This window comes from Haliaeetus albicilla, chromosome 8 (assembly GCF_947461875.1).
Source record: "Haliaeetus albicilla chromosome 8, bHalAlb1.1, whole genome shotgun sequence".
Classification (NCBI taxonomy): Eukaryota; Metazoa; Chordata; class Aves; order Accipitriformes; family Accipitridae; genus Haliaeetus; species Haliaeetus albicilla.
The window spans coordinates 19801964-19814308 of record NC_091490.1 but is presented as its reverse complement, the minus strand read 5'-3'; the positions used below and the strand labels follow the sequence as shown (position 1 = coordinate 19814308).

General features: G+C 39.3%; 1 protein-coding gene across 2 annotated transcripts; it reads left to right on the top strand.

The window, feature by feature from the left end:
• Nucleotides 1–166: 166 nt before the first annotated feature.
• Nucleotides 167–9565, top strand: DNTTIP2 (deoxynucleotidyltransferase terminal interacting protein 2). 2 transcript variants are annotated; one of them, XM_069789274.1, is made up of 8 exons: nucleotides 167–314; nucleotides 1351–1428; nucleotides 1786–3080; nucleotides 4610–4745; nucleotides 5445–5540; nucleotides 5922–6086; nucleotides 7233–7342; nucleotides 9414–9565. In XM_069789274.1, the coding sequence occupies exons 1-8, from the start codon at nucleotides 207–209 to the stop codon at nucleotides 9505–9507; spliced, it is 2082 nt and encodes a 693-aa protein (XP_069645375.1). In that variant the 5' UTR covers nucleotides 167–206; the 3' UTR covers nucleotides 9508–9565. The 2 variants fall into 2 exon arrangements, with proteins under 2 accessions (XP_069645375.1, XP_069645374.1); XM_069789273.1 differs by having other exon boundaries at nucleotides 1351–3080.
• The last annotated feature ends 2780 nt before the right edge of the window (nucleotides 9566–12345 follow it).

Sequence of the window (12345 nt, the reverse complement as noted above, 5' to 3'; positions counted from 1 at the left end):
CTTTTCGGTACGAGGCCGACGCGCCGGCGCGCCGCTCGCTTCGCCTCCGCGCCGGGGGAGCCGCGGCCCGCCCCGTGCTCGGACTGTACGACGCGGCGGGGTGGGCACGGCCTCGCTCCCCTCCCGCGCGGGGCGGAGCGGAGGCGGCCGCGCTCCCGCCCCCTGCGCCGCCGGAAGGTGGGGGCCGGCACGCCGCGCTTGACAAGATGGTGGCCACCAGGCGGGCGGCGGCGCGGCGCAGGGAGCAGGGGGCGCGGGCCGCGGGAGGCGGCGGCGGCGCCGCCTGCGGCCCCGAGTCCGCCGACGCGGCGGAGGTGAGAGGAGCCGGCAGGCGGGGGGGGGGGGGCGCGGGCAGCCGGACGCCACCCGCGGTGTGAGGCGGCGGCGCTGCGGCAGCCATCTTCACACGCGCGCGCGGCCTCGCCGTGGGGGCCGCGCTGTGCGCAGCGGCGGGCGGTGGAGCCCGCCGGCTCCCTGGGGCTGCGTGGTGGCGGCCGCGTAGCCTGGACCAGCGGGCGGCGGTGGGGCGGGGGCAGCAGTGTGCCCGCCCGCCGCGCCTCCCCGCTCTTGCGGCAGCGGCTCCCTGCCGCAGCCCGGCCTGCGCGGCGCCTTCCCCTGTCGGGGCTTGTCGCCGCTGTAGGTTGTTAAGCCATTTAATGTTGAAGGGGAGGGTTTGCTTTGTTGGGGGGTTTTTTTGTCTTTGCACTGCGGTTATTTTGGCATTTCTCTGTGGCTTTTCCACTAGGCATGCAAACACTCGCGTAAATACCGATCGTTTAGGTAGCACGGTTTATGTTCATCCAACATTGTTCTGTGTTTTGGGAAGACCCTGCTGTTGCAGAGTGTTTTTTCTTTGGAAAATTTTGAATGGCCTTCCAGGTGACTTACAAGCATCGTTAAAGGAGCAGGTTATACCTAGTGTTGCAGTTGCCAGTCTGTTCCTAAAAGGGTAAAATTGCTTACGGAAACCATTTTGGAGCACGGTCTGCCAGTTGCTAGGCTTCAAGTGTTTTACAGTTGAGCAAATCTTTGAATGTTTCTGAACATCACTTCTGCATTTGCTTCCCTTGACAGCTTGCTAGAACTTTTTAGAATTAGAAGATATCTGTTTGTGTTTGTTTATATCTGTGTGTTTCTTCTCCTGCCTTGACCAAAAGACAGAAGACAAGAAGATAAGCAAGGGATGGTTTGTTAATGCTTCCTCCACGTAAACAGGGCTACACAGAGACATGTAATGTGTTGTCAGCTTTAGTAGACTTGTTTAAAAAACTGTTAGTGATTTGTGTAGCATCCTTTTTATGGGGTTATTTCACCTGTCAATAGCACGCTTTCTTTCTACTCCTTTTCTAGATGGCATCTGGTGAAATTAGTACTCCTGTGTCTATGAGGATGACTAGAAGAAGAACTAAATCAATTCGTAATCCAGAGGTAATTCAGGAATCTCAGTTTGAAGAGTTGGAACTTGCAGAAACAAAGTCAGATGTCAGTGATAGTTTAGAGATGCAAATTACTAGAAATGAGAACACAACTGTTCGTTCAGCATTGTCAGTTGCTGAACCGCAACCTGATGGGGATGTGTCAGAAACAGAATCTGTGTCTGGTCTTCAGACACCTTTGTTTGTAAGAGTAACAAGACGACGACAAATTGTAGTTCCTTATCAACCAGATTCTTCTGACAAAAAAAGACATGACAAGACAGCTTTTCTAAATAAGTTAAGCAGGGTTCTGGATGAAGATGATGTCTCTGAAGCTGAGTCTTGTTCCTCTGCTGTTTCTGGTGTCCAGATGCCTAATGTTACCAGAACTACAAGAAGCAGGCAAAGCAAAAAGCAATTGCAGCCAGATGCAGTTCATGAAGCCCAGAGTGAAGATATTTCTGATGCAGAGTCATGCTGCTTAAGTTCTCATATGGAACCATCCATCACTACTAAACGAATTACTAGGAGCATGCAAATGAAATCACAAGCAGAAAATACTAAGCAGACTGAGAAAGGAAACAGAATTGTTTCGGTAGATGAGAACTTAATTGTGGACACCATTAAATCTGAGCCTGTAATAATTTCTGATTCTAGACCTGCTACAGAACTTGTCTCTGACACAGAAGATGCTTCCTCTGTCACTGAGGATAGTAAAGAACCCAATTCACCTAAAAGTAAATGTTCTTCCGAATCTGCCATTACAACCCAGAGTGAAGACATGAAAGAAGAGGTTTTGAGTGATGTGACACCCAGCGGTCTTAGAAAAATGAAACGAAGTAACACTGAATCGCCTGGAAAAAAAGCCATAAAAAATACAGAGTCTGTTGGGGTAAATGATTCAGAGGAAGCATGTAACCAAATACAAGAAGAACACAGCAAAATACTCGTGAGGAAGGGGAAATCAGAGCATATGGATCTTTCTTTGACTGATTGCATGAGTTCCAAACAATTTTTAGAATCCCACGGGCAAATAACACCAAATGAAAGTAAAAATATTCCTGAATGCAAAAGAGCAGATGCACAGCAATCTTTCACCCATGCTGATAAATTAAGAAAGGGTGAGCAAGCTAGTGCAGTGAGCAGCCCACAAAAGGACATAGCCATTGCACAAAGAACTGATAGTGTTGGTAGATGCAGGATGCTTGAAATTGGTGTGGACAGTGGTGAAGACCAAACAGGAGAATATGCTGAATCTGTGTCCCACAGCAGTGAAAGATCAAGCAGTGGAAATGATTCTGTTGCATTGTTTCTAAGCAAAGATGAAAGTGATAAATCTGAAAACAGTGATGTGGAAGACGTTGATATAGTTGAAGAGAATCTGTGTTACAAAGAGGCAGATGAGAGGACTCCTTCCCTCAAGAAATCTTTAAAAACCAGTTCACTGCATGCTGAGGGGCTTTTTGTAATTGATACTGAGCCTGGCATGAGTTCCAGCCAAAAGTATTACCTAGATCAGGTAGACCAGAATAACGATGCCGAAAGTAAGCATGAAGGAAGTGAGAAAGGTGAAGAATCCTCAGATCTGGAAGAGGCTGAAGAGGAATTGATAGATGAAGATGAGAAAGATGAAGATGATGACTTGTTGAAAAATAAGATTGACATGTAAGTATCTTTCTGGGAATAACTAAAGAATCTGCATTTCATTCAAGCATATGCATGGGGTATGTACATTAAGTGCTAAATGATGTGGAATAAATGAGGGAGTAGTCTTACCATGTAAGTCATATTGTTGTGGAAGGTAGGGTTGCACCGATTATAAAATACAAATACAGTCCATAAATTGAGGATTTGGGGATTTTTCAATTTTTTTAAATAGCATAACAGAACTCTCTGAAATATTTAGGCGTCTGGAAGCCTTGTATGGGTTTGGCTTAAAAAACAAAATGTGAAACTGGCTTAAACTGGTCAGGCTGGCTTAATTGCTTATTCAGGTCACAGTGTTCTTAATTGTTGATTTTTTTACTTTGGATATAAATAACAAAAAGTCCAGTAAATTCCTTACGCATTGCCTAATTAGATCATGCTTTTTAATCCTAAACAGTTGCATATACTTCTGTGTTTTCAGTTCTTGTGCTGTGGGATGGTGACACTTCCAGGTGAAATCAGCCCAGCATACAATCATAGAGTAATTTAGGTTGGATGAGACCTGTTGAGCTCTTGTAGTCCAACTCCTCCTAAAATCCCTTTATATGCTTCATATGTTTAAAGCATAATATTCTGTTTAGGTTGGATAAATAAGTCTTAATCTTCTAAAAACCTTCAGGTATGCTAGAAGTCTTACAAAAACTTAGCCAAGCATTCGGTGTTAAGGCTTTATAGAAGATTAGTGACAGGTTAGTTACAACAGTAGAAAGTTGTAAAGGGCTTGTATTAATAAGCATTCAAGCTACAATAAATACCTGTTGTACCTCTTTAGATATTACCATATTTCTCCATAATACTTTAGAGCTTTTAAGCATTCTTATAATCAAAAACCTCCTTTTGAGTCAGCCATCATACATTGTTTGCAGATACATTCCTTTGGCTGCCTGAATGAAGTAATGAAAAAAAAAATGTCTGAAGCTTACTAGCTTTGAAATGTTTAATAATGTTATTCCTAGCACTGTTATACAGACAAGGATTTAAACATTTGTACGATGAATTGTAGCTTCTTCACACTTTTCACTAAGAGTTGACAATATTTTTACCACCCATGTTTGTCTTTTGTGGGTTTTTTTTTTTTTTTCTCTTTAGCTAGCAAGCTTCTCAATGTATAGAAGGAGGATGATGGTCATGAGTTCTTTTGGCAAGGTTAAGCGAATTAAGAATTCAATTTTATAGAAGATAGTAATATCTAAGATAAGAATACAGCATTAAAGTTAATATGAAAGATTTGTGAAGTGATTGCACAGGTACTATTCTTTAATAAACTCTCACTTCATATAATGGCATGATTTCCCCCCCGCCCCATATTCTGTCACCTCTAAATTAGGTATTTCTTCTAGATACTGGGACTTAAAATCATTGCAGAACTGGAACTAAGTGGGAAGAAAAAGAAAAATAGTTTTTCTGTTTATCTTTCTTGGAGGACAGTAGATGGTTTAGCTGCATGCTTGTTACAATATTCTAATCATTAACTATTTCTCTTTTAGTTTACATCTTTCCAGCAGCATAGACCCTGGTTTGAATATCAAGAAGCTTGGAGGTTTATATATTAGTTTTGATGCAAAAAAACAGAAGCCTAGATCAAATGTAATTAAACAACTGAAGGAAAAAAAGAAGGACCAGGTAATGTGCTTACAATTATGCAGTTACCTGTGACTACTGTAACACAAAGATGTTAATTTAATAAGGTTGATTTACTTGTTTTTAAAGAAGTATCCTGTTTTACAATTTGCTGAGAACTTCCATTATTTTTGGCCAAAGTGTGGATTTACGTTTGGGTTTAATGGTAAGAATTTAAATATATGTGATAACTTCAGAAACTGAAAAGCAGTGCAAATACCAGCATTATCTTGTAAAATAAAATGAAGTTGATTATGCCTGCAGTTTTGCCTAGTGGTACACGAGCCGAAGGTCTGCTAACAAGATATTTACTCCATAGCAAGAATGAATTTCAGTAAATAAAGGTCTATACTCTCCCTAACACAGAATTAGCAGTTTTATTCCTTTTATCTCAAAGGATGCTTTTGAAATGTGTTATTTTCGTTGAGACTGTTTTCTTAGGCTCATCCATGGTAGCCCGCTTTATTCTGGAGCATTTGCTGTCCCGCTTCTTCCAGAGCTAGCCAACTGCTTTCTGTTGTTGGCCAGAGTTCTGATCTGAATATCCCTACTACTTTCATTGTGGATCAAAGAAACTCAAGTATTGTATTACAATGCTTGCTTAGATTCTGCATGATTCCTTTAGTAGGTTCTGTAACTACGGTTAAGCAGTAAAATTTGTATCACCAAGATCTCTGCCTAACATTAAAAAAATTCTTACAGCTCTTGCAGAAGAGTATAATAACTCCAGATTTTGAAAAAAAAGAATGTGTCCCACCCTTCAGGGAATCGCTTCACCAGCTAAAGAAGCAGCGCAGGGTAAGTGAAGAGCTGATAATGCCTCCAATAACAAAACAAGCTTTGGTAGAAAGCCCGGTGCTGGGACTGTGTGCATATACAGGCCTCACTGGAAGTGGAGAGATAAACTGCAATTTAGTGTCTTCCTTGAGCCATCGTGTGAAAAGCCATCCTTTTAGTCACCAGGACAGTGAAGTGAAAGATAATGTGCTCGGATGGTACAAATCTGTCATTAATAATAGTGCTGATGACCTTCTTATTATAAGGGTCATAGAATACACTTTTTAAAGGTACAGAGTTATGTTCTAAATGTTTTACCCATCTTTTGGAGGGGAGAGTTCCCTGCTCTATGCTGTCCTAGTTGCTGAATGCATATTTATTATTCTTGGTATTGCATCCTAGGCAGAGCGAGAGAAAACAACAGGTGACGGTTGGTTTGGTATGAAAGCTCCAGAAATCACAAGTGAACTGAAAAATGATCTTAAAGTTTTGAAGATGAGAGCTTCGTTGGACCCTAAGCATTTTTATAAGAAGAATGATAGAGATGGCCTACCCAAGTATTTCCAGGTGAGGAAGCAGCAGAAGGTGGCATTGTACTGCTGAAGTTTTGAACAGCTATTCTTATTCCCTGCCTATTTTGTAGGTAGCCTCTATGTTGATTTAATTGCATAGCTTAATTATTAAAGCGTTTTGATTACTTGGCTGCAGTTTACAACTGCTTAACTCTGTATTACATACGTATATATGCTGGGGCTCTTTAATTTCGGCTGATCTCATAGTAGTGAACAAACATCTGACTTAATCTGTATTTTGAACCCTCAGTGGACTAGATCTTCACTGCTTTTTTAAAGTATTAGCCTTTTTTAACAAGTGTGTAGAAAATAACTAGCATTTATTTTCTTACTAGCTAATACAGTTTGAATGGAGACGGCTAGCTTTGTGGTCAGCCAGAATTTCTGCTGCTGTAGCTCTCAGCTTTGAAGTGGTTTGCATAAAGAAAATAATTACTGCAGAGACTATAGGAACAGGCTTCCATCTACCTAGGCCTGTTTGAGTAGTTAGCATGCTTGAATAAATTGTTTTCATTTCTTAAAGCATTACCACTTCACTCTAAAGGGTGGGTCTTGTATGTTTTGAAGTTTATCAGCATAGAAAAACTTAGATGGAATTATTCCACATAATGAGATCTGCGCAGGTCTGTTTTCACTACATGAAACATGTACTCCATGTATCTCCACTACTAACCTGAATGATCAGAACTGGCTAACATGCCAGCTGGAAAAATGTGATGCATTCCAGAGAGAAGCTCTTGTATTAGAGCTGGATTAACTGCTATATAGCCATCTAGTGAAACCACCACAATGACAGAGTTAAGATGGTCGTAAGGGTTTCCTTTCCCTCCTTGGGAAAATGTTTAAAAGTTAAAAACTGTTTATAAATACAAGTGTTGATGCAGCAGTCCAGTGTTGAAAACTGTACAGTCCTAAAGCTCAGGCCCTCCTCTGTGCACTAAACAATGAGACAAAAACTGACTCTGCATACAATACATTGCTTAATTCTTTTGATATTTTGCACTTTCTTATGATACCATTCTGATTTTCTCTGTAGGTGTCTTTACACTTGTTGCTGAGGATTTAAAAAAAAAAAAGGGGGGGTGGCAAAATAATCAACATCTTACTGTACAATACGAATGTTTTCATTTCTGTTTTCTAGGTTGGAACTGTAGTTGATTCTCCTATAGACTTTTACCATAGTCGAATCCCTAAGAAACAAAGGAAGAGAACAATTGTTGAAGAGCTGCTTGCGGATTCTGAGTTTAGAAGGTATTTAAAAACAGTTTCATAATTCTAATATCTGATGTAAGAGAGGAGTATTTTTAACTATATAACTTTTTTTGTTGTTTTTATTCAGCTTATATGTTTTTTTTTTTATACTTCAAAGAAAACTTTTTAGTCCGTTTTAACACTTCAGCAGCATTGCCATTGAGAAGATCTAAGGGATGGGATAATGAGACTGAAACGGCATATTTTGTCTTCATAAAAGGGTTTTATCCAACTTGGGTCATCTCTGTTGGCAGCTGCTCTTAAAATAATGTCAGTGTTGAAGAGATAACATATCAGCCCTATTCTGGTTCACTTATAAAATAAGTGTCTGCACAAGCTTACACTAAAAAACAAGGGCTCTAAATGAGTGTGTTGTGGTTTAACTCCAGCCAGCAACCACGCATCATGCAGCCACTCACTCACTCCCCCACCACCCAGTGGGATGGGGGAGAGAATCGGGGAGGGGGAAAAGTAAAACTTGTGGGTTGAGATAAGAACAGTTTAATAGAACAGAAAGAAAGAAACTAATAATAATATTTAAATGTCTATAATAATAATAAAAGGATTGGGATATACAAGTGATGCACAATGCAATTGCTCACTACCTGCCAACTGATGCCCAGTTAGTACCCAAGTGGCAATTCCTCCCAGCCCCCCTCCCCACAGTTTATATACTGGGCATGACATCACATGGTACGGAATACACCGTTGGCTAGCTTGGGTCAGGTGCCCTGGCTGTGTCCTGTGCCAACTTCTTGTGCCCCTCCAGCTTTCTCGCTGGCTGGGCATCAGAAACTGAAACATCCTTGACTTAGTCTAAACACCACTTGGCAACAACTGAGAAACATCAGTGTGTTACCAATATTCTTCTCATACTGAACCCAACACATAGCACTATACCAGCTACTAGAAAGACAATTAACTCTATCCCAGCTGAAACCAGGACAGTGATTTATTGCCTACACATGCACTTTTTTTTGTTGTTTAAAGACTGATTAATTTTTCTTGGCACAATTGATAGAAAAGTGCTGACTGTAATTCTGTGAAAGTTGGTATGATTTCATTTTATGTCAGTCTGCCTCCTGTCAGAGAAATCAAAATTGTGCTAGAAGTCTTACTTGAAGAGTATGATTGGATTAATTAATGTCTGCCTAACCTACAATTTCTGGAGTAGATCCCTTGGTTGATCCATTTTGATATTGGTTATTACATGATAATCTGCACTTCTTTTTTCACGTAATGACATGTTTTCTTGGAAGTAGTACATGATTTGGGATTATAAGGTTAATGTTGTCAGGCTTGTAAATTAATTATTAATGTTAGGAAGGCAAGTTAGTATAGCTATTTCTTAACTAGTTTTCTGGCTTGACCCAATTTACAAAGGTGTTTATTAGAAGCTATTTTTAAAAATTAATGTATTTCAAATTTGATCAGTTAATTTATGTTGTGGCTAATTAAGGGCTTTAACCAGATACTTTAGCATTAGTGTAGATATTTGTCAGGTTTCAGTGTTGCAATTAAAAGCCTCAGTACTGCTCAGCATGCAGTGATCCGTTGTGGTAATGGGTGCAGGTACATGAGAATCTGTATTAGAGCTGCTAGCAACTCACATTCAGTACGTATATCCTGTTCATTGTTTAGTGTTAATCTCACCTCAGTTTTCAATCTTGAGTAGAGTAAGGTGGATTATCTTTGAGTTTGCTGAGAAGGCAGTATAAAAATGGGTATAATTTGTCCATAGTATTGTCAAAATTGATGAGCCTTCTTCCTGTGAGCAGTAGCAGTGTCTTAGCACTGTCCAAAATGTGATTGCATGTGCAGTGAAGAACCCCCTGGTTATGCCAAAATTAATGATTCTTCAATCAAATTTACTTCCAAAAAGAAATTTACCTGCATTTATCATTAATCTAAGTGTTGATTTCCCTTTACCTACTCATAAGTGTATAAATTTAAAGAACTCTAACTTGGAAAACACGAGAGAACTCAGTTTAGCAAATTATGTACTTTCCATGTTATCTTTTCCTGAACTTTGGTTTACTATGCTTAAAAGCAAATTATCTATTTTGTTCAGATATAATAAAAAGAAGTATCAGGAGATCATGAGTGAAAAAGCAGCTTTTGCAGCAGGGAAGAGGAATCGGAAGAAGAAGAAATTTCACAATTAAGACTTGAAGAAAAATAACAAGCTGGAACAACTTACTTGTTATAAAACTTTTTACAGAATGCTTCGGTTGTGGTGTTTTTTTCTTTTTTAAGATTGCAGGTCATGTGTAAATTACTGTTTAGGGAATTTGTTGCAGTGAGAATTTGATAGGGAGCTTTATCAAATTATCAGGTATCTAAATAATTTAGATTTTAAAAATAATTTTTATTTAAATTAAAGTTTATGTAAAAAGATAATGATACGAAAGCTTATTGTTAAATCTGAGCACAAAATCCAACTTGGATTGTGGTCTTTTCAGGCTTCAGTTTTTATATCAGTGAATTAGTAAGTTCAGTTTAAAGTTGTGTGTAATTCACCTTGGCACCCGTTAGGTACCAGAACAAATTTTTCCATGTCTTGTCGAGAGCTGCTGCTGGCCAATTCTGTAATAGAAGGTATTGAGAAATAGTTTGGTTGTGAAGAGTTTATTTCAATACTGACCATAATAGGATTGAGAATGTCCTGGAATTTAGTGTATACACATATACTTTTAAAAATACATATATATTAAAAATATATAAATAATATATATAATTTATAAATAAATATAAACAAATTATAAAGATATAAATTACTTATTGTTTAATAAATAATGTAAATATGTATTATTTATATATAAAATTTTAATAGTCATATGTTGCTATTATTAATTTTTACCATTTTATAATTGTCTGATGATCTTTCTGAAGATAACTTGACAGTGGGGTCCATTATCTAGGGTGTAGTGTGCAGATTGTGGTCTGGTAGCTGACTTGGAATAGTTCTTCAGGTAAATGAATAGGGTGAGTTTGGAAGGCCTCTGCTGCAGTTATAGAACCAGAGATGGCATCAGCTCAGTTCCCATTTAGTGACAGTTCATAACCTTTTGTGATTGTTGGAACTGTTGTGGTGTTTGCTTGGTTTTTAATGATGTGGTTATTATATTGCTGTTAGAATTAGCGTAACTCAGTTACTGCCCTCAGGTAGCAGAAAAGACAGATAATAGAAGAAATAAAACTGCCGCTACATCATCTTAGGTGGATTGGGTGAGAAAGATATAGAAGTGATTATCAGAGGACCAGCAGTGTTGATTGTTTTCTTACCATATGAACACTGAATTTTGAAGGTTGCAGATCTTAAATAAGCAGTATGCTTTTGACCAGTGTTCAACCATGAAATTTTCTACTGCTGAGAATGAGAAGTAGTTGGGGTTTTTTAAGGATTTGTGCAGGAAATAGCTAAAATGAAATGAGCATCATGGTATATATTGATCACCAGCTAAAGCTTGAAAGAAATTTTCCCCTGAAGTTGACCATAATGTTTTTCTGCTACTAGAGGCAGACTGGAATCTGGATTCCTTAAAAAGTCTTGACTGCCTGGAGATAAATGGCGTGCAAAGTAACCTGAATTCATTGGGAAGTAAGAAACACAAACAAGTCGAACCACCTGTCCCCAAGTCTCAGCTAACATGCAGATGCTATTCTAATGCAATTATATGTATGCTAGCATCTCAATTCTCTGTAAATGATAACAAAGCCAATAAAAACAACTATGGTGTCTTGTTCTCTGGATGAGACATGGAAGCATAAAAAAATTAATACTGAACAGTGAGGAAAGAAAATAAGGCACCACAGTAGTTTTCATTCTGTTGCATCCTGGGATGTTAAAGTGCAACATTGGAAAAGCAATGTACAACCCTGAAAGACCTTAAAAGAGAAATGCAAAGCTTTGGTGTTAAACAGCAAGCAGCAGCTCAGTGTCGGTTGGTCAGGCTGCTCAACAGAAGTTACAGAAGTTTCTTCATGTACAACATAGCTAGTGAGGAGTTTGTTTTATGTTCTATAACCTTTCCCTTCCTTTGATTTTTCTAATGTCTTCTGTTTTGCCACACACTTTGCCCAGCAAGTGCCCGTGTTCTCCTGTGTCACCAAGAGGTGACAAGTACTGGACAGTGTTTCCTGGGCTGCAGGGTAGTACTTGCAGGTGTGTTTGCCAGCTTGCCAGTCAGCTGTTGCCTGAGCTTGTGCTTCAGCCTCTTTTAGTTAAGGCACTAGTTAGTGTACCTTTTCTTAACCACCACATTTCATAAAAGCATAGTCAGGTAGTATTTTGGACTCCTTTACCTTTCAGTTAAATTTGATTGAAATAGACATAAGGTTTAAGTTGCTGGGGAGGGAGTAAAAACAAAATGCACCATGAGATTGCCTAAGCTTATCAGGTTATCAGATTTCTCTGGAAATACTCAAATACATCAAAAAGTTCTGTGTGAAACACTAGCATTGTTTGAGAAACTTTGCCTATCAATTGCAAGTAATACTTTCTTTTAATGGCTGTCAGAAATATTTGTGTTAATTTGTAGTTCTGCCTTTGTTGACATAAACCATTATTAACAAGAAATTTCCCCAAGATTGAAGGTCAGTAGGTACCGTGTTCGGTTTTTTTATATATGCACCTGTTGCTGTTTTGGATGTCACTGGAATGTTTTGTATAGACAGTAATAATTCCGTTCTTGTGTTTCTTTATGCTGCCCTTGGTTTTGCCAGTATTCCTTTTTCTTCTTGTCCTTGGGACAGACACTGTGCAATGGTTGTACAGCCCAGTGGGTTCACAGGCCGTCTCCTAGATGTCGCAACCAAAAGACTCTAATGAAAAGGGATTAGGCTGACAGTGGCTGAGATGTTGCTGGTGTGGCACCATTAGTAGGCGTGTTTAGTTTAGGAACAGGAGTAAAATACTTCTCACTTTTCTTTGTTATGCTCTCATTGTTCACACTTCTTTCTTTTTCCTTCTTTGGGCATCTTTAATCTCTCTGCAATCAACT

Excerpts from the sequence above, each read along its gene's own strand:
- DNTTIP2 (XM_069789273.1), top strand. The coding sequence starts at position 207 with ATGGTGGCCACCAGGCGGGCGGCGGCGCGGCGCAGGGAGCAGGGGGCG. Across the intron at positions 315-1,350 it reads AGTCCGCCGACGCGGCGGAG|ATGGCATCTGGTGAAATTAG; the intron begins GTGAGAGGAGCC and ends CTCCTTTTCTAG. Across the intron at positions 6,087-7,232 it reads GCCTACCCAAGTATTTCCAG|GTTGGAACTGTAGTTGATTC; the intron begins GTGAGGAAGCAG and ends TCTGTTTTCTAG.